We start from the raw sequence: 24,961 nt of genomic DNA on the forward strand, positions 1-24,961 counted from the left end.
CTGCGATAATTGTTGCATCTGCTTTCAGCTGAGGAAAAAGTGGAGGCTTGCTATGAATATTAACAAGCCATCCATCCCTTACACCTTCTGGGAACACACTGGTTCTTAAATTGTTTCTTTTCATGGTTTTTGTGTTCTCCATTTTCTCTGCAAGCTCTTTTTTTATCAACTTCATTTCTTCCCCCCAGATTTATTCCTAATTGGAGGCTTTTATCTGTATTTTTACCTAGGTTGCCAAACCTATTCTCAGCTAACGTTGACTCTATCAAACCCTACCTTCCTGAAGGGTTTTAGATGTCTCACTACTGGGATTGACCCACAAAGGCCTTCTTTGTTTCCCATTTCTCCTTCACTTGGCCTTTCTTCCCATGCGCTCGGCATCTTTGATAGGAAGAACCCAGGGAAGTGCTGGGAGGTATGATTTCCTCATGAGATTTTCCTGGGAAAATAACTTTGCAACCAGAACCCTTAAGTGCAACATCCCTTTTGTGGACCGGAGAAGCACTTTTATGATGGGCAGAGTGGGAGGATGGTCTCATGCTGTACCTTTCCTTATGAACTTCACCTTTCCAACCCTGTCAGTTCTGGAAACCTCGTGTATTCTTTGTATTTCTTTCTTGCCACGGTGCTGGGCAAAATTCAGCGGCCCTTGGCTTAAGTGAAAATGTAAATTCTTGGGAAAACAGGTTTCCTTGGAGAGGTACTTCTAAAGAACCTCTTTTTAGGGACTTAGTAGTAAAATACATCCCCGTTACTGGCAAGTGAAAATTTTTATCGCTTCACCCACCAGTTATCAAATTGTACTGAAGACCAAGGATCAAGTGGAGTCCATGGAATGAAAGGGATTTGGGAATTTCAGAATCTGGTAGGAAAATAGCATCCTTCGGGTCAGTGAACAACGAGCCTGGCATCACTGCACCAGCTCCTGTTGTGTGGCGGGATCGCTGCCCCACCACACTTTCTCCATGGCAAACTCTATCCGCTGTCCAGGTTTTGTCAGGACTAAAAGGAAAGAAAAAAAGTCAAAAGCCCCAGACAGGAAACCACTCGGATATTTTCCTCTGCAGAGGTCTTGCTGCCCACTTCAGCGCAGGAGGAGGCGTGTGATGGGACGGCCTTGCTGTGAGCTCAGGGGGGCAGCCCGGGGGGGCGAGAGAAGCAGGTCGGGCTGCTCGGGAGAGCGTTGTTTCTGTTTACGGCTGATTCCTGGCAGATGCCCCTGAACTCTGCTTTGTGCTTCTGCAGGAGAGTTAACGAAGTCCTACAAGGGCAGGAGATGTCGTCATTAGGAAGAGCACGGCATGTTCAGCATCCATTTGTACTGTGGATAGAGCTGAATTCTTTTCTACTATTACTCCACTGAATGTAAATCTCTCAGAGACATTTACATGGTATTTCTTTTTAAGTATATAATGTTTTCATTCAAAAGTATCATAATTCTTAAAAGACCTGTCAGAGGCTCTGACATGTAATTAATTTCTCTAAAGCTCTTTTTTTGAAAGATACAACTGCATATATAGAACACCTGTGCTTATTCACAACTCTGCAGGAAAAAAGCCACATCTTCTTTGCTTTCTTCCCCCACTTCTCCATAAAAAGATTTTCCCTCACTTTGGATACTCCCTCTCCATCTACCCTCATGATCTACAACAAATAAAAGCACTCAGTATGTAAAAGCTGTGTGTAAATAGGAACTGGCACGTTGGGTTTTGTCTGGGTGCTAGCGACCTTTTATTTATTCAGCTTTAAGCCGAAACACACTTGCAACTTTAATTATGGAACAGCTATCGCTAACCCATAATCTAGTCCATCTAATATAATTCCCATATGTGTAGGTGGGCTTTCAGTCAGTCTCATTTTTACCTGGTAGATCTTCTTTTTTCCCTCCTCTGCTTGGGAGGAGTGTGTTAAGCTTCAACAAGTATAATGCTGGTGCCCAGGAAACATGAACGAGATGATGTTCAACTGGCTGTGGATATATATTTTTTTAAAAAAAAAAATATATATAAGCAGCCAAGCCCTGGATTACGTGGAGGTCAGGGCTAGCTGGCCGGCTTTCTCCCCTGTAAGTGCTTCCAGGGCATCACTGCAACCACTGCTGCTTCTGCTGGAAAATGCCGTGAGCTAAATCACTGCTGCTTCCCAGGGAAGAGGCTGTGGAGAGTCCTCTCACGGGGAGGAAATCTCTCCAGCAGGTCCCTTGGCACAATTTCTCTTGGGCCGGCGCCTGGAGAACCAGGGCTCTCCAGCTGGGGAGGCCGAAGGGCACGTCCTCGCCCCGTGGCACCTCTGACAGCAGCAAGGTGATGGATCTCTACCTGTACGCCCTGTGAACACCCATGCAGGACAGCTGCGTGCGGTGCTGGGGGGGAACAGACATTTTCTGGCTGAGAAAGAAGCAAAGCAAATTGTTGCTTTCTATGTAGAGGAGAGGCATCGAGCAGATGCACTTTTTCCCCCATGGTTGTATAAATTGGTGGCATTTCCCCTTTCACCTTTGTAAAATAATCATTAATAGGAGCGTGCTTAAATCCAAGCCATACAAAAAAGTACCAGTTTTAAGTGAACATAAGGTCTATCTTTTACATAAGTGGAGATGAATGTGGGAACATGCCCAGATGTTTTAGCTTTGTAATTCGGGTGTTTCCTCCTCTGTTCTAGGTGAATAACCGGCACCCCTCAGTTTCATTCCCCATAAGGAGCATGGCTCATGCTGCTGTTGCTTTGCCTACCCTGTTGAATTTATAGAAGAAGAAATAATCTGGTGTTACTCACAAGGCAATAGGAGGTTAACAGTGGAGTGGAGGGCCGGTTTGGGCACTGCGTTTTTATTCTTCCAGACTTGTGCACACAACCTGGTCACTAACAGCTTTTGTACAACCCCGTTAGCACAAGCAGGGGGAAAAATGACAGGGAATGTGAGGAATGGAGAATTTTCTGGGCTGTAATGCTGAGGGGTTTTTTGAGGTACTTGCAGTCTTTCACCTGACAGAAGTCCTAGGGCTGAAAGGGATTTCTCCAGGTCACCGAGTCCTGCATCCTGTCCTTCTGTCCATTAATTTGTCCATCTTGTGCTTAAAACTAGTTGGATTCTTTTGGAGTTCCACTGCTTGCTTTCTGCAACTTCTTCCCTTTGATCTCCTTTCATAGCCTGTATCTTTCTCTGTCATGCCAGCTGTGATCTTAGCACACCAATGCCCTGAAGTACGTGGTGCAATCAAGAAAAGCCCTTCTGAATTCTTCCCTACGACTTGAACCACCTGTGACCGTCCTTGAAGCACAGCCTGCCAAGCTGTGCTCCTGCCCTCCTCCTCCGGAGACCTGGAGTTCGTCTGACTCTGCATCTTTGACCGTCATCTTCCACCCGCCATCCTCTTCCTCCATCCTCTCCAGCTCCAGTCAAGTTCACAAGCTTCAAGCTGGTGACTGATTTTCCTCTTGTCAGTTCTTCATAATAGCATGACCCCAGCCGTGTACCTCCCCAATGGCCTGACGCCGTCTGAAATCCATATTCGTTCCCTTTTATTCTTCTGTCCACAGATGGCTCTGTGTTTTGTGCTCTCCTGCTACCTGGTATATTCTCTGCCTGTCGCCTTTATATGCCAGACCTCTCTTGGTTTAGTTTTTCTTCCCAGGGACCCAGCTGCTCTCCTCTTTGTTACTCCCGGTCTTTGGCTTCTTCTTGGTCTGCATCACATCAAGCCCCTTTGTCAGCTTTTCTTTCACAGTCGCCGGTGTTTGTCCCTGTCCCTCTTGGGCTCTGACCTTTCGTGGTCACACCGCTCCCGAAAGGTCCTCTCGTTCAGTAGATCTCTGCAAACTTCAGACTGTCTGTCTCATTCGCACTTCTCTCCGGCTGTATGTGAAGATCCCCCATCTGAGCTCTTTCCAGCTCTATTTCTAGAGCTAAGCTCTGCTTGCTGAGTTAACGCGCTCAAGGCAAATAGTTGTCCACAGGCACGTCCCCTTCGTTCTTGCATTTCGTCACCTTCATTGTCTTCTCCAGCCTTCGGATGCGCACACATCCCAAAAGATGACAATGGGAGATGGAAAGTCCCACGGGTGTCCCCACCTATAAACTCTCTTTTTCTGCCTCCATTACCTTGGCTGCCTGCTTGCCTATGGCTTGCCCTCTCGGTCTGTCGCCCAAACAAGCCCTGCTCTCTCCTTGAGGGTTGGCCGTTGAGCAGCTGTCAGAAGCCAGGAAAGGTAGGAGCCTCCCTCACGGACCCGTTTGCAAACTGCACTCAATCCGCCGACTCCGCAAACCGAAGGAGCAGGAAGCAAGCAGGCAGAAAGGCGTGCAACCCACGCACGAGACCGTGCCCCTTCCTCCTTCCGTGGAAATCCCAGCGGTGATAGGACGATGCCTTCTTTAAAATGCTTGGGACCTTGGTGAGCCTACCAGTTTTTTATGTCCACATTGTTATTTTCTCTCTGGAGAGGTTTTGTGCGCTGGAAGGGATAAATTTACGTTATCGGAGAATTCTTGTTTCTGCTTTTGTCCTATGTTTTATTCATTGCAAGCCATTACTTAATATGACTGTGATTATGTTACCGGTTGAAAGCAGGCCACCTGTGGCATTTTATACCCAATTGCTATAAACCAGTACACCCAGGCAAAAATCAGGTCAGCGAAGCCGTGCAGCGACAGTGCTTGTGCATCAGAGCTTGGAACTGCAGGTCTCAGCTTATCGTATTGGTAAAGCAAAGACTTGACTTGTGGGATGAAGCTTCTTGCAGCAACACTGGATCAGCTCTTACCCTTCAACCTGGCTCCTGTGCGTTAAACGTGGAACAGTGAGGAAAAGTTCAGTAGTATCCTGATTTGGCTTATGTACTTGGATAACTTGAAATGTTGCCGTGATTCTCCTGTGAATATAAATATTACTAATATTTAAATGATGATCATACTCCAAGTCCTTTCTAGGGCTGAGGCTGTGTTTCTGTGAGGAAACATGCCCCGTCCTTTGGAGGGCAGCAGGTTCACGCCAACCAAAAGCAGTTCCATTTCATGCAGCACAGGAGCTGTCGCACGCCTTACCGCGAGGTGCTGTGGAGGCCGGTGGTGTCAGCTAGGTTGAAAATAATTAGGGAAATTAATGGAATAAATTGTGGATGTAGTCTCTGAATGCTGAAGCCCCTCAGCTACAGATAGTCGCAAGCGAGGCGCGATGGCGGGGCCTCTCCCCTTTTACTTTGCATCTATCTGCTGGTGGCTGTGCATGGATAAGCCTCTATCAGAGCATCACCTCTGCGCTTCAGAAAGACAGCGGAGATCAGAGTATACAGAAATGTTGGTTATAACCTTCTGTACGTTGAAGATGATGGTCCCATCATCCACAGCCTTGAAGTGAGCAACAGGTTCGGATCTGTAAACACCGTAGCCAAATGCGCCGTTCTCCAACCCTACCTGCCCGTGGCTAACTGAAATGGAAGATCTTTGCACATTTCTCTCCCACCTGGCAAACCATGAGGGTGTGCAAAACATATTTATCAGGTCACGATCTACTGAAGCTCCTTACTCAACTCAGCTCTTCCTTCTCCCAGAGCTTGCTCAAGCAGCAAGCAGCCCCCTCCCCAGAAGCCACGCTGGCCCATGAGTGGGGCCAGCGGTGGTTCCCCGGTCTCCTGAGAAGCCTCTGGTTTTCCTGAGGCGTAAGATATTTTATTCATATTTTCATTAATAGATATTTTAAAAACTTAATTTATTGATTTTTATATTAATTAAGATACATTTAATAGGCAGGAGATATTACCAAGGAGGCATGAAGTTGTAGACCGTCACTGGAAAACGCAGAGCAGCTTTCACATTCAGAAGCTAATCTTCAAGCTGCATGGAAATAAATCCCAGCGACGCCTGATCTGTGCTTTGGCGTTTCGAGTCGCTCCTGTTACAAGACGTCAGCGATGATTCGGCTGGAGCTTTTCTCAACTGCCACGGGAGCCCGGGGTGGTGGGGAGGGTGCGGGTGCTGGCAGGAGAGAGGGGTCTTACTGCAGCAAACCGACTCGCCTTCTGAGAGCTTTGAAATACGGATTTGCATCAAAGTAAAACTCTCAGGGTTAGTTAAGTATTCCTCTAAATATGCAAAGGAACTGAGTTACTGATGCTTGTTATTCTTATCTTACTTTTGGTGTCACATCTTTAAGTTCAGTGAAGGTTTCACTTACTAAGGCAGTTGTAAAGATTTCACGTTAATTAAGAGGATTCCACTGCAAATCTGAATATGAATGAAGTTTGGCCAAGGAACCCAGGGCAGTGACTACTGTGGGAAGATCAGACGTTGACAAATGTTGATTAAAAAAACCCAAACCAACCCAAACAAACAAACAAAAAACCCACAAAAAAGCCAACTAAAACAATGTTTCAAACTAGTACCTGTTCTGTGAGAGAGAAAAAGTTGAATTCAGGTTGCCAGGAGGAAAAAAAATAGATTCTGACTTTAATTTACGGTCAGAGAGGTGAAATTCTGTCCATTGAGAGCATTGATGGGGGTTACCCTGCGCCACCCGTGCCCGGGGACTCAGCCGCGTCTCTCCGTTGCAAGGTCTCCCTCTCCTTAGAGTGATCGTTTTAATGTGGGGGGATCCTCAACAGAGGAAGGGAGAGAATCTGGACCTGATTCTGATCCCGGTTTTGTTGCTTCGGAGAAGTGCCATCAAGTCCAGTCAACCTTGACTGGTGGTCATACAACCGAGCTGAAGCTTAACCCAACAGGGCCCGTGAGGGTGGTGGTAGGTGGCTGGGGAACAACGCTTTCAAGGAAGGAGTTCTTGTGATGAAGAAGTGTTTTGAGTGAAGAATGACACTAGACTTTTTTTTTTCCCCAAAAACCTGCTTTTTTGGGGAGTTTTTCATACCTGCCAGTGCTTGGAAGATGAAAGCAGTAGCTGGCAGCTAGGGTGGGCCGTTGTCGCTCGGGATATCTGCGTTCCTCTTCCAACTCCAGCACAGGTTTGCTGTTGCCTGACCTGGGGCGAGCCCCCTTTTCTTTGTGCCTCCACTCACCCGTCTGGAGATGACAACGCTTACCTGCTTTAGCAAAGCAGTTTCGGGCGATGCGAAGGGAGCTGCAGAGGTGCAGAGCACCGCTCCACCTTCTAAAGAAGGACTTTGGGGAAGGAAAAGGTGATATATAGCATTTTAACCTTGCTGAAATACATTGGGCTTGGCTTTTGGAGTGGAAAAGTGAAAATACGATGGCCTAAATAAATAATATTTGTTCTCTTAAGCAGGGTAAGGGTGAGCATGGGAGGTTGTGCGGGGGTTTCTTATTGTTGTTATTTTTTATTCACGGTTCCTTGAGCTGATTCTGGGAATTGTACTGACTGTGGTTATGTTTCTGGAAATGTGCAGGTTGGCCAGATGCAGTGGGGCATGGAGTGAACAGAAAGAGGTTAAATTGATGGATGACCAACAAGAGCAGGATTGTGCCTCAGAAGACCAAGAAACTATCCTGATTAATGGGGTGAAAGAAAATGGTAAGGAACTTAATTACAGTACATGAGGGAGCAGCGACAACTTGCAAGCGAACTTATTTCCCTAATTCCTTTCCCATATTTAATTTTAGTGGTTTGCAGGTATCTCTGCAATGTGGAGCAGTAGGGTAAGTGGGTATTTTCTGCACAGACGTCACTCCAGCTGTGGATCTATACCTTTTTAGGTCGTAGCAAGTACGGCTTTTGCCCATGCATATGCATGGTTGGAAATGTTTATGTGCACGTGCAGTTTGAATTATGGATTTTAGCTTCTTAGGGAAAAAAGTAATACAAGACTAGGTGGCCCTTCTGTCTGCTGGGAATCGTTCCATCCCATTGCAATTACTTATGAACCCGCTAGCCAATCCCAGCAATATTTGACTGAAGGGTACTTAGTCCCTACAAACTGGGGAGAAATTAGAGAATGGGTAGAAGAAACAAACCCGGATTAGCACCCAGGGAAAGGGAAGGTCGGGCTTGTGAGCTCGTTTTTGCCTTTTCTGTGTGGCCCATCAGCCAGCACGTGGGATGCCCTGGCCCGTAGCACCGCTTCTGTGCACGCACGGGTGCCGCTGGCCGCAGTCATGCTGCTGGGAGCCACCAAGTCATTCCAGCTTCCATTGACGTCGGTGGGGAAGGATCAGCCCCTTCCAGCAGCCTGCCCCAAACGCCTAACGTTGTATCTCTTTAATCGATTCCATACTTGCTTTCAAAGGCAATAACTGCTTAGGAGTAACAGTGCTCTGGTGCCTGAAAACCTGATCAAAATATCCCTCTGAGCAATTTCTCAAGTCATTTGAACTTTAGTCGCTAGCCGCAGTAGATGCAGTGGCAGTCCAGCGTTGAGGCAGAGCTTGACATTTTCATTCTTCAGTGTGTTTTTATGTTTAATGTCATGGCTTTTTACATTTTGTATTGGCCTATAAATCTTGATATATATATATTTATATAAATTTGACCCTGTTAGATATCGAGGACTTGTTCCTCTGATGTCTTGTATGTTCAAATCCTTCTGTCTCCTCAAAACGAGGTTTACTCCAGCAAGAGTGCACAGAGTCAAATGTTGTTGTTCTTCACTACCAAAAACGTAGAGTGACTCCAGACACACGGGTGCCCGTGAGGATCCCGCAACATGTGCTGGAGGCAGGCGAAGCGTACACTTGCGCTCGCCCCTGCGATGTAATTTTGGAGGTATCTGTCCTTGTCAGTCCATCTCCTTCACGACTACGCGTCGTAAAGCCGCAGCTGATGGCAGCTGCTGGAGCTGCAAGATTTTCTACCCTCGGCCCCCTTGTTTAATCTAATAGGCAGTAAAATCAGTGCTTACCTGCTCGGTAAAGATGGGTGATTTCCAGAACCTGATACCACTTCCATGAAATTCAATTAAACAGGGCTTAAAAAGCACTTTAATTAAACATTGTTGTGTAGGAGTTGCTGCTGAATCCAAAGCAGTGAGCCAGCGAGTAGCTCCGATGCCACCACCCCCCTGTCGGTGGCACCGGGGATGGGGCTGATGCTTTTCGCCTCCCCTCACCCTACGAGCGGGTGCCGGCTGCGGTGAGTCCAGAGCCGCCCTTGGGCTGCTGCAGTGCCCAGCTGGGGACTGGCCTCCCTTCGGAGCTGACTGACAGCAGGATGGTTCAGTGTTTTTCCGTTCAGGCTGCCCGCCTGCTTTTGGATGGCTGTGGAGTTAAAGCAGGAAAGGTGTTTTCGCTTCTCCAGCATTTTCTTTCTTAACTGTAGTCTTTTGGAGTATTGTTTACTTTGAAGCATCAGTTGACCGTGTGCCTGATTTTAGGATGATACGAGCCCTAGAAAATCAAGTTTTGACATTTGTATTTCACAGGGGTTCAGTACACTTATACAAGTATAAATCTAACGAAACACCCAGAGAGAGTTTATTTTATATAATGACATCTCTGTATTGAATGCAACATTTGAAATTGAATTTTAGCTTTCTACCTCCCCCTTTTTTGAGTCTTACAGCATTCACAGGCATTCTTCTTTTATGCTCACATTTTCCATGCTTCCTGTCAGCTCCAACCTGATTCTTATTTTATTTTACTTCTGAAGTGGAACTGCACTGGTTAATTTGTTTTGGTGCTTAAGGAAAAAGATACCACCTCTGCATTTCTGATCTAAAAACTGGTGGGAGGGACTCAAGAATCAGCTTTTTTTTTTTTTTTTAACCCTTTTTGAGGGAAGGGAAGCAGCACAGATTTCAAGCAAGTCAGCCTGGTTTTCTCCAAGCCACGCGTGTCGAAGATGTTTACAGGCAATGCATTGCGCTTCTGGTTTGATGTGTAAAGTGCTTAGAGACCTCTCCCTAAGGCCCCCAGCAGCACAAAAGTGCTGGGAGCTTTTGGGGTGAGATCTGGGGGATTTTGACCTCCTCTCAGTTTTACACTTGGCGTGGGCAGGCCGCCCTCCATCCCGTCCCGCTCCGTTTCCTATCGCCCGCCCGCAGGTGGGAGCCCGGCTCCTCGCTCTGCTGGGCAGTACCGGCGCGGTGGGCATTTCATCGTGCCGGTGGTACGTGTGCCTACATGAACCTTCCCCGAGCGGCCGGTGTAGGTCGGCGTAGGGGCGGGAGGAGGCTTGCTTTTCTATCAGATTTGAATAAAAGCACTTGTCGCAGAGGATCCCAGCAACCGCGTAGTTGCCAAATCCCTTCGGATGCCCCATTTCTTGCTGGAGCCTGGTGCTCCAGTGGCATTTTAAGGCACTTGTCCTTCCTCGGAAAGCCTGCGCTGCTTCTACTCTCGCCCCCCCAGGCCTTCAGCGGAGCCACCAAAAGGTAAGACGTGAGCCACTACAAAAGCACCGGGCTCAGCTCTGAGTCGGCGGAGGTTTCGGCCGGTGTGAATGCACACGTTGGTGTATTTTTTTTTTTAATATAAAGATATCAGAGCGTGTTCATGGATGAAAAGACATTGTATTTAAATTTCAAGGGCCATATTGTCCGCTGAGCCAGAAGTCAGATAAAAGTATATTCGTAACTTTATTCTGCCATAAAAGAGCGCGACGAGGTAAAAATAAAAAATCCTTAGGTTAAAGAAAAAAATCTTTACATTATTAAAAAGGCACTTTTAGAGATGAGGGAAGAATGGCGAAACCCACAATAATTCTAACAATTGCTTTACACTCCGTGTTACCTTCCACTTTCCCTCGGCGGGGACAGTGACAAAAAGTCTCCTGGGTTTTTAAAAATAGCCGTAACTTTCTGGCTCTCGGGCAGTAGTGCAGTTCAGGTACGTTTAAGCTGCAGACACCGCAGGGGGGGGATACTTTGTTTCTTTAAGAATCTTATTTTTCCATTAATTTTTTTCAGCGTTAATGGGAACAGTTTTATTAGGCTTGTTTTGTTTTTTAATAACCTTGTCAAGATTTGAAAGGCAGTATCCAGGTAACGGTATGTATAAGAGGAGGAAAGAACGGATGGTTTTGGTTTTTTAAACGTACTCTTGTACTTCTTCCAGCTGGCTGCAGGGGGGAGAGTGTTTACCTCTCCCTTCCCTGCACATCACCACGTTGATTAGACCCAGAAGGGAAGGATCGCGCTCCCGCGGGAAGGGTTCTGCCGCTTCCCAAAGGAGCCGTCGGGAAAGGTCGCCACCGAACGCCGGGGAGCAGGGGAGCGGGGTGGCGAGCCCGAGCGGAACTGCAAGGGTTGTAAACCCTCTCTCTTTTCCTTTCCTTTCTCCCTCCCTTCTCCTTCCCACCCCCCAGAATCGCACGCCCTGGATGGCGATGAGAGGCCTTGCACCGCTGCCGAGGCCGCGGTCACGTTCTCAGCCTTGACGACAGCTCAGAAGGAAAACCACGCGTGCCACCGGGCGCTGCCTCCCCTGACTTCAAAGAAGGCCTGCTTGCTGAGCCCCCCGTCGCCTCTGAGGCTCACGGATGTCCCCGAGCACGCCTCGGATGACTCCTCCGCCCACGCCATCTCCCTCACGTCCTGCGTGACGAAGGGCATGAGCTCCTGGTCGCTGCCGGGTGACTGCGAAAAGGCTCCCTTCACCATGATGGAGCCTGGAGGCATGTCGGCGCTGACGGGCGACTGCTTGATGCAGCCAAGCCGGACCTGTCTGGGCTGCTTTATTGAATCAAAGGACGGCATTGATGCAGAGCCGGGAATAAGCTTGAAAGTGGGGGATATAAATAGGGATTATGACACCTGTTCGGTCTCTGATATAGGGATTCACTGCATGAGCACAGGAGAAACCATGAGATATGGGGATCAACTGCTTTCAGACCAGCTTTTAAGCTTCCCTATGCATAAATCGAGGGCAGCGGACAAAAGAGATGCAGAAAAATCTGACAGTGATTCAGAGGACCCCACTCAGAAAAATTATTACGAGGGATTACTATTAGACAAATGCAATGGTGAGGAACCTTTACTAACAAATCCCAACCAGGAATGGGGCTATTTTGAATCTTTCATTAGTGAAAGTAAAATTGAGCTGCTTGACCTCTGCTCCAAAAATGAGCTTTCTGTAAATCTGTTTTCCGAGGAAGACGTGGATAATTACATGTTTGATGACGACGATTCCACCTTGGGAAGCGATGTCTGCTCCCTAAAGATTAGATACGAATCTTTCCAGGATAACGTGCGGGAGAAGACCACCACCCTTCAGGAGGACGCCCAGTTCAACTTCTTCCCCAGCGTGTTCGGCAACTGCACCAAAAGGGACAGCAGGAGCACCCTGAAAAGGGGGCCCGGCGGTGCCGCCGACCCTTCTCAATTCAAATCTGAGGAAGGCATCATCTGGGGGGAGGAGGAAGAGGATGGCGAGGAAGAGGACGGCGAGGAGGAGGAGAAAGCTGCCTTAAATAAATCTTGCAACAGCACGGAGATAGTGCAGTACGTGGGCTCCAAGCGGAGCCACTTTTTGGACTCGGTGAATTCCACGGAGGACTCCGGGGAGTTCAGCGACGACAGCACTTGCACAGACTCCTCCTACGACGTGCTGCGGGATATCAAGGACTGCAGCCGGTACCTGTCCCGCGACCACTCTGGCTCCTTCATTCAGCAGAACTACGGGCTGCGGGCGAAGAGGAAAGTGCGATACAGCGACGACTACCTGTACGATGTGGACTCCATTGAGAACGAGAAGATCCTGGACAAGAAGGAGTGGCTCCCGGACGGGCCCAAGGAAGAGGACGATGACGAGTGGTGCCCCAAGAAACGGCGAAAAGTCTCTCGCAAGGAGCCCCCCGTTATCATCAAGTACATCATCATTAACAGGTTTAAAGGGGAAAAGCATATGCTGGTGAAGCTCAGCAAAGTGGATGCCAACGAGACAACTGTTACCCTAAATGAGGAGCTGCTCAGCAAATACGAGAAGCTAGCCCCACTGAAGGGCTTCTGGCAAGAGAGGCAGCAGAGCCGGCTGGATTTGCTCAGATCGTCTCTCTACCACAAGCAGAATTTCTATCTTAACGGCTCAGATGCTTCGTTCCTCCCTCACCCACGGAAGCGAAAATGCAAGCTAGCAAACAGGCACCGGATTCAAAGAATTAAAGCCATCGAGCAATCAGTGAACAAGCTGGGCTCTTGCTCCTCTGATCACAAGCAGCCTTGCAGCAGTAAAGAGGACGCGGGCCTGAAAGGGCTGCCGGCGTTAGCCATCGCCACCCCCAGCTGTGCCAACGGATTACACGTAAATGACATCACGGGCATCGCCGCCGTGAAATGCAAATCGCAGGAACGGGAGCACAAGGGGACAGAGAGGAAAGTGCTCCGCAGAATCAAATTCAAAAGTGAAGCCAGGTTGAAGTGCAAGAAGATCAAAGCTGCTACCAGTACAGCGGAGGGCTCCCCGGTGCTGGAAAACCAGGACTCTGCAGCGCGTCTGAAGGACGAAAACGCTCCTTGTGCTTCAGACAGCTCCCATCTCCCGGAGTGCCACGAGGATAAGGTTGCTAAAAATTCTCCTTTCCTACCATCCACCTCCTCTTCAGACAAGCCTCTGCCATCTGCTAATATCACCACCAATGTACCCCTGATCCCCGGAGGGTATCTGCAGACGTTGTTAGATGCTTCTGATTTGTCGAGCAACACTGGTATCTCATACTTCGCCCAGCATCCCTCCGAGCAGCAGCAGCACCCGCTCCCCAGCATCGTCCCGGCAGAAAAGCCCTTCCCGGCTCTGCAGCCGGCGCAGAGCTGCGTGCTCTCCCCGCCCTCCGAGTCGGAGCTGCAGCAGTCGCCCGGCCACTTGGAGATGGAGCAGAGCAGCTTCGGTAGCATGTGGCCGGCCGGCAAAGCTGCCGGCAGCAACCGCCAGGACTTCCCCGGCGACATGCGGGAGGCGGCCGCGCTGCCGAGCGAGTTCGGCGGCGGCGGTGCCACGGGTGCAGACGGCCTCCCCGCCTCTGGATACGCTCAAGTCAATCTGAATAGCAGCAAATTGCTATACCAAAAAAATTACATGCCAGATAGCCAACAAGTGCAGTCTGATGATTCTTATCAGTCATGTCATTTTAATAATGGAGAGGGGCGCTTTCATTTCCAGCGAGGTACACTAAGTACAGATGATGGCAGGCTCATTAGTTTTGATTCAGTGGGTTCGTTGTCAGTTAGTTCTAGCAATTACAGTTCTTTAAGTTTAAAGTCTTGCGAAAAGGACGGCGAGGATGATATTAATGACGATTTCTTGGCCCACTGCAGTCCCAAGCTAGTGATCCAGCAGAGCATAGACGAAATCACTCCTTTGAAGGAGTCCACGGACCTTTTAGACATTTCCAACTTCACGCCTGATAAGTTCCGCCAGTCGTCGCTTTCGGAGATGTCCCCTCCGGACACTCCCAACCTGTCCCCGCAGATAGCTGGCTCCGACACCAAGCCCCTGGGCACCCTGAAAGGCTTTCAGGAGAGCCCCCAGGCCGCCCTCAACAGCTCCGAGAAGGTCAAGTGGAACTGCGGGGTCCTGCAGACCGAGGATCAGGCAGATAATGGGTTTGCTTTAAATAATCACCAGTTCCAGTTCCATATGTTCAATGATGAAGATTCTGTCAGCCTTCTCGAAAAGAGTCCATGCTTGTCAACATTTAATGAGCCATCTGGTCAAATTAGCACCAATAGCAAAGTGTCAAAATCGAAGAGGAAAAGTTCATCCAGCAAGAATGTGGGTACAAACCAAAGCTCTTCCCAGAAAGCCACCCGGAAAAAATCGCCCAAAACCAACAAAGGAACCGATAAGCCACAAGGGAAAAACACCAGACAGGCGCCGAAATCTGCCAGGAAAGGGAAAAATGTGGCGGGAGTCAACGGCGAGAAGGCTCCAGCCGTTGGCGGCAGGGTGGTCAACCAGCTGAGCAACGCGGCCACCACCACCAAGGGCCTCGCCGAGAGCGCTCAGCATTGCAGCCCAGCCGGGGTGAAACTGGGCAAGCACAACGGGCTCTCCGGAGAGTGGGCACTGGGAAAAGAGGGGGGCACGGGCTGGTCGGAAACGAGCCTGGGCAACGCCACCAGCCTCCTGGACGACGATCAGAGGGAGTTTGAGGAACCTTCCAACATCCTGTCCAACATCGCGTCGGGAATGGCGGACGTCCAGAGGTTTATGATGGCCTCCATCGAGCCCTTGTGGGGGCCTGTTGGCCACAACAGCGTTCCAGACATATTCCGGTCACCGGAGTCCAACAGCCTGAAACTAAAAACTCTTAAAATTTTGGCAGGGACATCCCAAGAGTCGAAGAAGAAGGCAAACGGCAGCTCACCGGGGGCAGCGAAGAACCACAAGTCGAACAACAAGGGCTCAAACAAAAACAGCAAAGCTGCAACCTGTGACCCCGGTCGCCCCAACTGCTCAACCGGGTACACCACGGACATTCACGCTCCCTTTTTTGATAAAAACTATAGTAACCTGAGCACTTTAGGCAATAACGGACCTACCCATAAAAAACTCTACCGTCATAAATCCAGTTCGAAATCGCTGAGGGATGAGAACTGTAAAATAAAGCGAACGGACCGCGAACAGCCCCACAAGGACCCCCCAGTGACAGCTGCTTTTGAGAAACTGAGGTAATGCTGCACCAAACTGGCTGGAATGCCCCTTAACCTCCCTCCCACCCGCTAAGCCCGCTGTTCCTCAGTTTTTCCTTCCTGAAAGCAAAAGTTGCATGAAAAAAAAAAAAAAAACAAACAAAAAAAAAACAACAACAAAAAAAGACGTTCCCCTTTTACAGTTTTGGTTGATTTTGGGTTTTGGGGTTGGTTTTTTTTTTTCGTTTGGGTTTTTAGTTTGGGGTTGTTTTTTTTTTTAAATGCATGAAAATACTTATTACTTGCAAGCTACCTAAAAGAATGACCAATTTTCTGGCTTGGCTGGGGTTAAAACAACTAACAAGGCTACTCTTTTCTGCTGTTTGGCTTCTTCAGTTTTTAATTACTTATTTATTGGGGGGGGGGGAACCACATGATTACATGCTCTTTTTAATGATTTTGATGAGGAAAGACTTTTTTTTTTTTTTTTTTGGAACATTTTGTAAAAAATAAACCACAAAAAAAAAAAAAAGAGGTTATGCATCCAAAAGCCAAGATCTCGAAACGTAAAGGCTCTTTACTTTGCAAATGAGAACTGGTTCCTAATTGAGCTTCACGTGGCAATTTTGAGTGCTTTCTGGCCCCCTCTGCTGTTTATCTCCTAACCTGCATCATCTAAAGCTGCATCTTCTGTACCCGCCCGCCTTTAGCGCGTACGCTCCGTCGTGGTGACTCCAGACGAGCTAACTAAGATGGCATCAAATGTTTGATTTTTTCCTGCAGGGAATCAGACTCCATTCTTCTTAAAGCAGAAACAACATTTTTGGGTTTTCCTGTATTTGAAGAAGAGACTCCCTTTTCTAGAAAGACGGTTGATGTTTGTTTCTTTTTCTCTTTCTTTTTTTGGTTTTTTTTTTTCGGTTGGGGGTTTTTTTTCCCCATCAGCTCCTTTTCGAAATCTGCCTTGTGGTATGTTGAAATGTAAGTGCTGAAATGAAGAGTTTGAAATTGTGGGAATTTTATTATTTGAAAGCAAACCTAATCTGGTATTCTCTGTGAAAGACTGTTTTAAAAGTCATACTGTTGTACAGTAGTTTATGCACTATGACCCACAACAACAAAAAATTGTGCCAAACTATGAACAAGTGACTGTATTGTATATATTTTTACTTCTCTATCAACATTGGGTTGTGAGTGTTTTCTGCAGCTATGCCTTTTGGTTTTACTAGAAACATTCCAGTTGTTAAGTACTAACCACCCCCCTTTGAAAGCACCTGTAACTCACGATGAAAACGATATTGTTCACTTATACAACTTACCAAAAGTTTTATGGACATGACTAAAAGTGTGCCAAATTTACTTACCTCATTTCATGGATTCACCCTGTGGTTTAAAGCTCATAAAGGGAAAAAAAAAAAAAAAAAAAGGAAAAAAAAAAGGAAAAAAAAGGGGAAAAAAAAAAAGAAAAAAGGAACTTTGAAACCGATGCTGGGAAATGGTAATGTCCTCTCTTTGAAACCGTGAGCAGAGAAACGTAATGGTGAAATGTTGAGTTTCATTGTAGGAGAGAGCTGAAATGGTGGAGGAGTTCAGAAAACCACTGACGGTAAGTTTGCCAGGAACTCAAGTGTCTGCATCTAGAGACTACAGAACAGCTGCTTTTCAAGTGTCTGTTTTCTTAAAGCAAAACCTGTAGCCGAAGATCATTTGAAATGCAAAGTTACATTGCTAATTCTTTGTATCTCAGTTTTATATATTTTATAAGAACCTGGGATAAATTCTAAAATAGTTATAAAAACAGAACTAATACGTTTCATACATTTATTGCTATTTACTTTTCCTTTGAGTAGTTTCTTAAACATTTTCGATGCAGAGCCTGTCAAAAGCGCTCTCCTATCATAGCTTTGGTGTTTCCTAAATGTCTAACCTTGCGATGCCAATATAGTTTGAACTTTCAAAAGCAAAGTCATCAGTTTTAAATACAACTCTGAACCTTTTCTTTGATTCAGTTCATAAGCTAAGAAAAGAAACAAAAAACGGAGCTATTTGCGATCTCACCAATCAGGGCCGGATCATACATGACTGGACTTTATTAAGACAGCGTTAAGTATTGAATGCTAAATGTATTCTCAAAAGGCCTTATTTGTAACCCTACTCACCACACCCTCGCCCTCCAAGAGGATAACAAACCCAACAAATATCTATTTTCCTTGTGCAACTGAGAGCCTGTGCATTTTGCTGCTGATTTCTTACAAAACCTTGATATGCAAGAGCCCTGCTAACTGGGAGCTATTGGGAGCGGTGGGGTGCGAGGCTTGGATGCGTTTATGCAATAGGAAACGATGAGGAAGAGGAGCCTTAATAGCAGTTGGATGGATCACGGTCTCGACACGGTCCTGAGCATAGAGGTGGTCTTTCGCAGAGGACAGGACTAGACTCGGGTTTCTTTAAAAGTAGAGGGTTTTTTCCGCCCATGTGCAAGGCAAAACAGCAGAAGAGTTTTAAGTTAATTTAGCAAAAAAGCAGACCGAATACTTAAAATTGGAGTTGCAAAGTGTGGATTTAGACTCAGAATGTTTTCAGCGTTTGCAGACCTTGAGGTATAGCTTAGGCTCAGCTCTGCAATCCCAGAGAGAACAGCACAGTAATTGCATTGCATTTAATAGATGAAAGAAGGAAGCCTGAAAAAAAAAAAAAGCAATTCTGAAAACCATCCTATAAGTTCATTTATTCCATGAAAAAATGAAATGCTGGTGTTGCCCAGAGGGAGTTGCTCCGGATGAGACCGGTCCCTGGGTACCCCGCAGGTGGGAGTGGGGTGCAGCATCCCACCCCGGCTCTGGCTCCAGGAGGGAGACCCAGAAGATGCTCGGGATCTATTTTGGAGACAGAGCTGTGCTATCGGGCCCCATCCCTGGGCATTTGGCTTTCCTGCAGCCACCGTGCTCTCCCCTGCTTCCCCAGCAGCTGTCTTTTCTCTTCATAGGGTCATCAGATACTACAAGCTCCGGCCATAGCCCGTTTTTTCATCATTTCTCCCACGTGCTGCAGGAGGAGGGGCTGCTAGCTCCCTCCTTTCGGATGTTCAGGCTGCTGCTCCGACGGAGACAGGTCAGGTCCAGGGCTGGGATGTGGCACAGCCCTTCTTTTTGACCCAGAACCATTGTTTGAAAGCACATTTTGACTAGCCTGCACTGTGCTTGTTGTGATTAATATTATGAATATGGGACTTGTAATAAAATACCTTGTACTGAACCAGATAGCAATAGTTATTGCATTCAAGAAATGTGCAATAGGGCATGAATATAAGGCATAAAATGCATCGACTACTTTACTAGATTTTGGAAATCCATGAATACCCAGCTAGGTGTTTCAGGGCAGTGTTAATCACAAATACCAACTGCCTTTTTGCTCTCTTCTTCAGTCCTTCTGTTGCTCCAATTTCGCTGCCGTCTTCAGTTGTCCTCCCCAGTGATCTCTGACCAGGGAGATGCTAAAGAGCCCAGATCCCTCGTGGTGTGGCACGGGCCCTTCTCTGTATCTGAAAAAGTGATCTCTCTGCCGATTGACCCCAAAGCTCAGAAATTGCCTTGAGCCAACCATTTGCCCTCCTGTCTTGATCTTCACAGAACCATGGAATGGTTTGGGTTGGAAGGACCTTTAAAGCTCATCCAGTCCAACCCCCCTGCAGTGAGCAGGGACATCTTCAGCTAGAGCAGGGTGCTCGGAGCCCCGTCCAGCCTGACCTGGCATGTTCCCAGGGATGGGGCATCGACCACCTCTCTGGGCAACCTGGGCCAGCGTTTCAGCACCCTCAGCATAAAACATTTCTTCCTTAAGTCTTATTTGCAGGGCTGCTCTCAGCCCCTTCATCCCCCACCTGTATTGATACCGGGGGGTGCCCCGACCCAGGTGCAGCACCTTGCACTTGGCCTTGTTGAACCTCATGAGGCTCACATGGGCCCACTTCTCAGGCTTGTCCAGGTCCCTCTGGATGGCATCGCATCCCTCAGACATGTCAGCTGCACCACTCAGCTCGGCGTCATCTGCAGACTGCTGAGGGCGCGCTCGATCCCACTGTCTGTGTCACTGATGAAGATGCTAAACAGCACTGGTCCCAGTACGGACCCCTGAGGGACACCACTCATCACTGATCTCCATCTGGGCATTGAGCTGTTGGCCACTGCCCTCTGGATGCAACCATCCAACCAATTCCTCGTCCACTGAACAGTCCACCCATCAAATCAATATCTGTCCAATTTAGAGAGAGAAGGATGTAGCCCTTCCCGTCTCCACTGATGCAGTCACTCCATCACAGAAGGCCATTAGGCTGGTCAGGCAGGACCTGCCCTTGGTGAAGCCATGCCGGCTGTCTCAAATCATCTCCCTGTCCTCCATGTGCCTTAGCATGGCTTCTAGAAGGATCTGTTCCATGATCCTCCCAGGCACAGGGTGAGGCCGACAGCTCAGCAGTTCCCAGGATCCTCCTTTTGACCCTTTTTGAAAATGGGTGCAACGTTTCCCTTTTTCCAGTCACCGGGGGTTCACCCGACTGCCATGACTTCAAATCTCACGGAATGTGGCTCGGCAACTACATCTGCCAATTCCCTCAGGCCTCTGGATGCATCTCGTCAGGTCCCAGAGAATTCTGTACGTTCGGGTTCCTCAGGTGGTGACGAACCTGGTCTTCTCTGACAGCGGGAGGGATGTTGCTCCCCCAGTCCCTGCCTTGCGGTCCATCCACTCGGGATGTGTGGGAAGAGGCTGCCGGTGAAGACTGAGGCAAAAAGGTTGTTGAGTACCTCAGCCGCCTTCTCATCCGTTGTTACCACTTTGCCAGTCTGGCCCATGGGGGAGGTACGCTTTCTTTGACCTTCCTCTTCTGGCTGACGTACCTGTAGAAGCCCTTCTTACTCTTCTCTGCATCCTTTGCCAAGTCCAGCTCCATCCACACCTTGGCCCGCCTGACCCCATCCCTACACAACCAGGCAGCGTCCCTGTACTCTTCCCAGGGTACCTGTCCCTGCTTCCCCTGCCTGTGCAGTTCCTTCTTGCCCGTTAGTTTGACCAGCAGGTCTCGACTGAGCCACGCTGGTCTCTTGCCTTCCATGTCTGATTTCTTACACCTGGGGATTGAGAGCTCTTGCGCTCTATGGAAAGCATCCTTAAAGGTCTGCCAGCTCCGTTCTGCTCCCTTGTCCTTGAGGGCAGTTTACCAGGGGTCCTATTGACTAACTCCTTGAATAGCTTGAAGGTTGCTTTCCTAAAACTCATCTCCACCTGCCTGTCGCTACCTCAAGGTTTTCATCACTCCCCGCCTTTGCCTCATTCCTTGCCGTACGAGCTCGCCTTTTCCACTTGCCCTTCTTGTCAGTATTGGTTAAATTTTGCTTTTCATGGCGCTGCTCCCAGCTGTGGGAGGAGCGGGATGTCGGTCCCATCCGTCCCTGCCCACCATCCGCACACCCCGGGGCTCCCCGTGCCTCCCCGCGGTGGCTCCCGCCTCAGCTCATCCTCTTGCCCAGTCCCAGGGCACTTCCAGCCTCCTCCGTACCTTCTCGTTGGGCTCCTGCCTGTTTGGGGCGACTAATCCAAGCCACACAAAACACGTTTATTCTGCAGCATCCCTTAAGATGTCTTTTCTCTTTACTTTATTTCGCACCACCTCTGGCGGAGTCCCGCGGGCGCCCTGCGAGAGCACCGGTGTCAGTGATGCTCCTCTCCTAAGCCGCACTGTGCTGGCACACTGCGGTTTGGGTGACTTAAAATCAGCAGCGAAATTAGGAAGCAGAAACCATCCGCTTGCAAAGGAAGGTCATAAAATCCATCCGAGAGCAGACCCATATGGGGCAGCTCAGCATGAGCCCCTGGCTCTCGCTCCACCTCCCAGCTGGAGGCAGGAGGTGCCTGCGAGCAGGGGAAGGGGGCACTGGCCGCCCTGCTGCAGGAGCGCGGGGCTCCCTCCTTACGGGCAAAGCAGCCGTGTCCCTGCGGCGGCTGCGCCGTGCGGAGGGTGTCCTGCGGAAGGAAACCCTACAGCAACCTAGCAGTAGCCAGCCCACCTGCAATGGCCATAGTTTTGCTGGAGGTACTTGCATATAGAGGTTTTGTAAATAGAAACATACCAGTGATGGGGATTTAAGTAATCTTTTTTTTAAAAAAAAAAAAAAACTTAACCAGGTTTACATCTTGCTTTTCTTTTTTTAAGCATAAGAGGGTCGTTTGGTTGGTTTTTTTTTTTTAAAAAAATGGCTTGAGAATGATGATGTGTGGACCAGGTTTAGCCAGGTGTTTTGGGGGGAGGAGGGCGGCAGCACGCAGGGCTGTCCCTTGCTGGCGCTGCACTGTCCTGCCGCGGCCGGGTCTGCGCGGAGAGGAGAAGCCAAGGCTGGCTTCGGCGGCGGCGGTTGCTTCAGCGCAACCATTGCTAGGCGGCTCGCTGATTTAAACAGTCAGGATTGTGGTTATTTTTCGTTTTCGGCATTTTGGCTCAAATGAGCCACGAACCAAAATAACGACGTTTTAAGCATTTTCATCCTTTACCTGCTGGACCACGTTCTTCTTTCCCTGAGGTCCCGATCTAGCAAAGCACTTAGGTGGGAGCTCGCTGCTCGCTGAGTGCTTTCCTGGATGGGAACCGGCCGTTGCTGTTAAGTCACGAGAAAAACTCCCTTGAAGTCAGTGTAAGTGAGAAGAGGATCAGGTGCGTGGACTTCAGTTGGTGCAGGATCAGGCCCTCGGTCTTACTTTCTCAACTCGGTGCGTTGGACTTTGCCTATGCAGCTCCCAGGGGGTCCAGTGGAAGTTGCATGGTTCAAGCCGCTGACATCTATTTGAGAATGTGCCTCTTTATCTCTTCAGCGTGTGAAATAATGCAAAAAAAAAAAAGAAAAAAAAAAGAAAAAATATAAAATAAACAAAGTACAATGTCTGTGGTAGAAGCAAGGCTTTTCAAATCTGTTTCTCAGGTAAACAAGTGACACTAATGACAGTGGAGTAACAGCCATCTAAGGGAATTGGGATCTAAAGCAGGAGGATGCCCTCCATCTCGCAGGATGCTTGGGTTGCCAGACACGTTTACTGAGCCTTTGAACACTTGGTGCAAAAGGAAACAAGAAATAAAATTGGTATTCACCACCACCCTTCGCTAGCTAGATAAACGTCCATTTCAAAAGCACAAAGGGAAGACTTAAACGTAAACTAAACCACACACACACACAAAAGAAAGGTACCAGTTAAACTCCTTTTGTCTCTTACTCCCAGTGGGAAGCAGGGTAGAAATCCAAGGAGCTGCTCTGTTCCGCTGCCCGCGGCGCCGGCTGGGGCATTTCGACTGCTGCCTCCAGAGATGTGAATGTACTGCTCCTTGAGTTCCCTTCCATAGAACTAGAGGCACCTCGTTAGGAAGTTGCTCCTGTTTTATGGTGCTAAAGAAAACTTTTATCCCCCCCTTGAGCATTTAAGAACTATTAAATGGCCCTTTTTATGAATGTAACATATCCATTTCTGTTCCACATTTTACACTGCAATTTTAACATGTTTGGAAATGATTTGCCTTTTTTCTTTTAGAATAAGCTTTATAAATATTCTGTAGAGTCAATTGAAGTATAATTCTTAAGGATCACTCTAAGACGCCTACAAAATCTTGTATATTTTTAAGTGTGCCAATTTGTAAAATATTTTGTAAGTGTATATTTTTCTTAGAAAAGTGCTGTGAAGTGTTTGTATGTGTGAGGTTTCCCTTTTTTTGCACCTTCGGGTGTTAATAAAAGGATGTATACTTAAAAGTTTCTGGTTTTAAAAACCAAAATACAAAGAAAAAAATTAAACTTTTGTTGGGAATTTTGTAATAAAAAGAAATGTTGTGAAAGAGTGTAGTGATATTGTGTAAAGGAAACTGGAAAATTTGTGAGCGCTTTGCTGTTTTATAGATCCTCTTGTAAATTATTCTTGTAATATTTTGGGTTTTGTTGTTCTTGTTGCAAAGGTTTTAAATATTTGTGACTGACTCTGTATGGTGAAAACGTCATATTGTTAACTTGCTGAGTTTTGTTATATTGTTTATGGAATAAATAAAAAAATCAAAAATCTCATTTTAAGATCATATATGAAGAAGAAATTAAAACTGCCGTTTATTGAATATTAGGAATCGTTTCTTTAACCCAATCGCTACTAGAGATGAGGATCGGGCCGGCTGCCCCCCGCGCACGCGCCTGATCCCAGCCCGCCGGCTTAATCGGGCTGACGCCCGTTACCCGTGAAGCGCGTCGGAGACGGAGGCGCGGCTGCGGATGGGAAGAAGTTGGGGGGGAAAAGTGGTCAGGTGGCGTCTGCTTTAAAGAAGTGTGGCTTTTTTTATTTTTAAATTGAGGAACGGAAATTAAACAGATCGACGCAGAAGGAGTTACCGGTTCGTCTTCCGAGGGCGCGGAGACGGGGCCGGGCAGCGCAGCCAGGCTTGCCCGGAGGGGAGGCTCTTGCCGGCCGCGGGGTCCCCGTCCCGCCAGCGCCCCAGCAGCGCCTGGAAGCAGAACCCTGGACCAGCCTTTCCTGGGAAGGAGCAGGTGGGTGCAGTGAGATGCCCCGCGGTTCCGAGCGCTGCTCAGAGCTTCATTTTCTTGTGGAAAATGCTTTAAAATTTTTTATTATTTTTTTTTAAATCGCCATTCCTTCCATTAGCGCTTGATAGGAACGAGGCGGAGGGGGGCGTTAATTCAGTGTGAGGTCTTTCCAAGCCCCGCCAGCAGAAAGCAGGACACGGACACCGTGTTCAGCAACCAAATCCCTTGGCAAGGGCGTGGGAAACGACCCCCCAAAAGCAGACCTGGTACCTCTACGCCTCCCTAAGTTTACAAACTGGTTTCAGATGAGCGCTGCCGCCCCCCGAATTGTGCCAGACGGGCACAACGGGGCATAGGATTTCAGTGCTTCCCGCCGGTCGTGTGGATCTTGGTGCCAGGAGCCCGGAGCAGCGAGCGGGGTGAGCGGAAGAAACACCGGGGAAGGCTGTCGGCAGCTCGGCTCTAAGAAGGACCGAACCCGATCATGTGCTGGCAGGGTCTGCGCTCTGGTAAGTAAAACGTGTAGAGGGGCTGGGCGAAGCCCTTGGCCACCAGAACCATCCAGTCTGCCCTCCCACATGGCACCGGTCCCACGACCCACAGACCCGGAACAGCTCTAGCTCCTTAGTGCAGGCCTTGGGCTGAAGTCTTGGGGATGGACTTTTTAACAGGGCCTGTAGCGCTAGGACGAGGGGTGATGGTTTTAGCCTAAAAAAGGGTAGATTCAGACTAGACCTAAGGAAGAAATGTTTTATACTGAGGGTGCAACACTGGAAGAGGTTGCCCAGAGAGGTGGTCGATGCCCCATCCCTGGGAACATGCCAGGTCAGGCTGGACGGGGCTCCGAGCACCCTGCTCTAGCTGAAGATGTCCCTGCTCACTGCAGGGGGGTTGGACTGGATGAGCTTTAAAGGTCCTTCCAACCCAAA

At 48.3% G+C, this 24,961-nt stretch overlaps 1 protein-coding gene across 2 annotated transcripts in view; it reads left to right on the forward strand.

The window, feature by feature from the left end:
- The window catches only part of NEXMIF (neurite extension and migration factor), a 175,001-nt gene extending 151,405 nt beyond the window's left edge, over positions 1-23,596 (forward strand). For both annotated transcript variants that reach the window (XM_064463403.1, XM_064463404.1), the window contains 3 exons: positions 7,360-7,484; positions 11,211-15,510; positions 16,255-23,596. In XM_064463403.1, the coding sequence (XP_064319473.1) occupies positions 7,409-7,484; positions 11,211-15,510; positions 16,255-16,456 (4,578 nt within the window). In that variant the 5' untranslated portion in view covers positions 7,360-7,408 and the 3' untranslated portion in view covers positions 16,457-23,596. The remainder of the gene's footprint in view (positions 1-7,359; positions 7,485-11,210; positions 15,511-16,254) is intronic.
- Positions 23,597-24,961: the final 1,365 nt, after the last annotated feature.

Source organism: Phalacrocorax carbo, chromosome 11 (genome assembly GCF_963921805.1).
Source record: "Phalacrocorax carbo chromosome 11, bPhaCar2.1, whole genome shotgun sequence".
In the NCBI taxonomy this organism is placed as follows: Eukaryota; Metazoa; Chordata; class Aves; order Suliformes; family Phalacrocoracidae; genus Phalacrocorax; species Phalacrocorax carbo.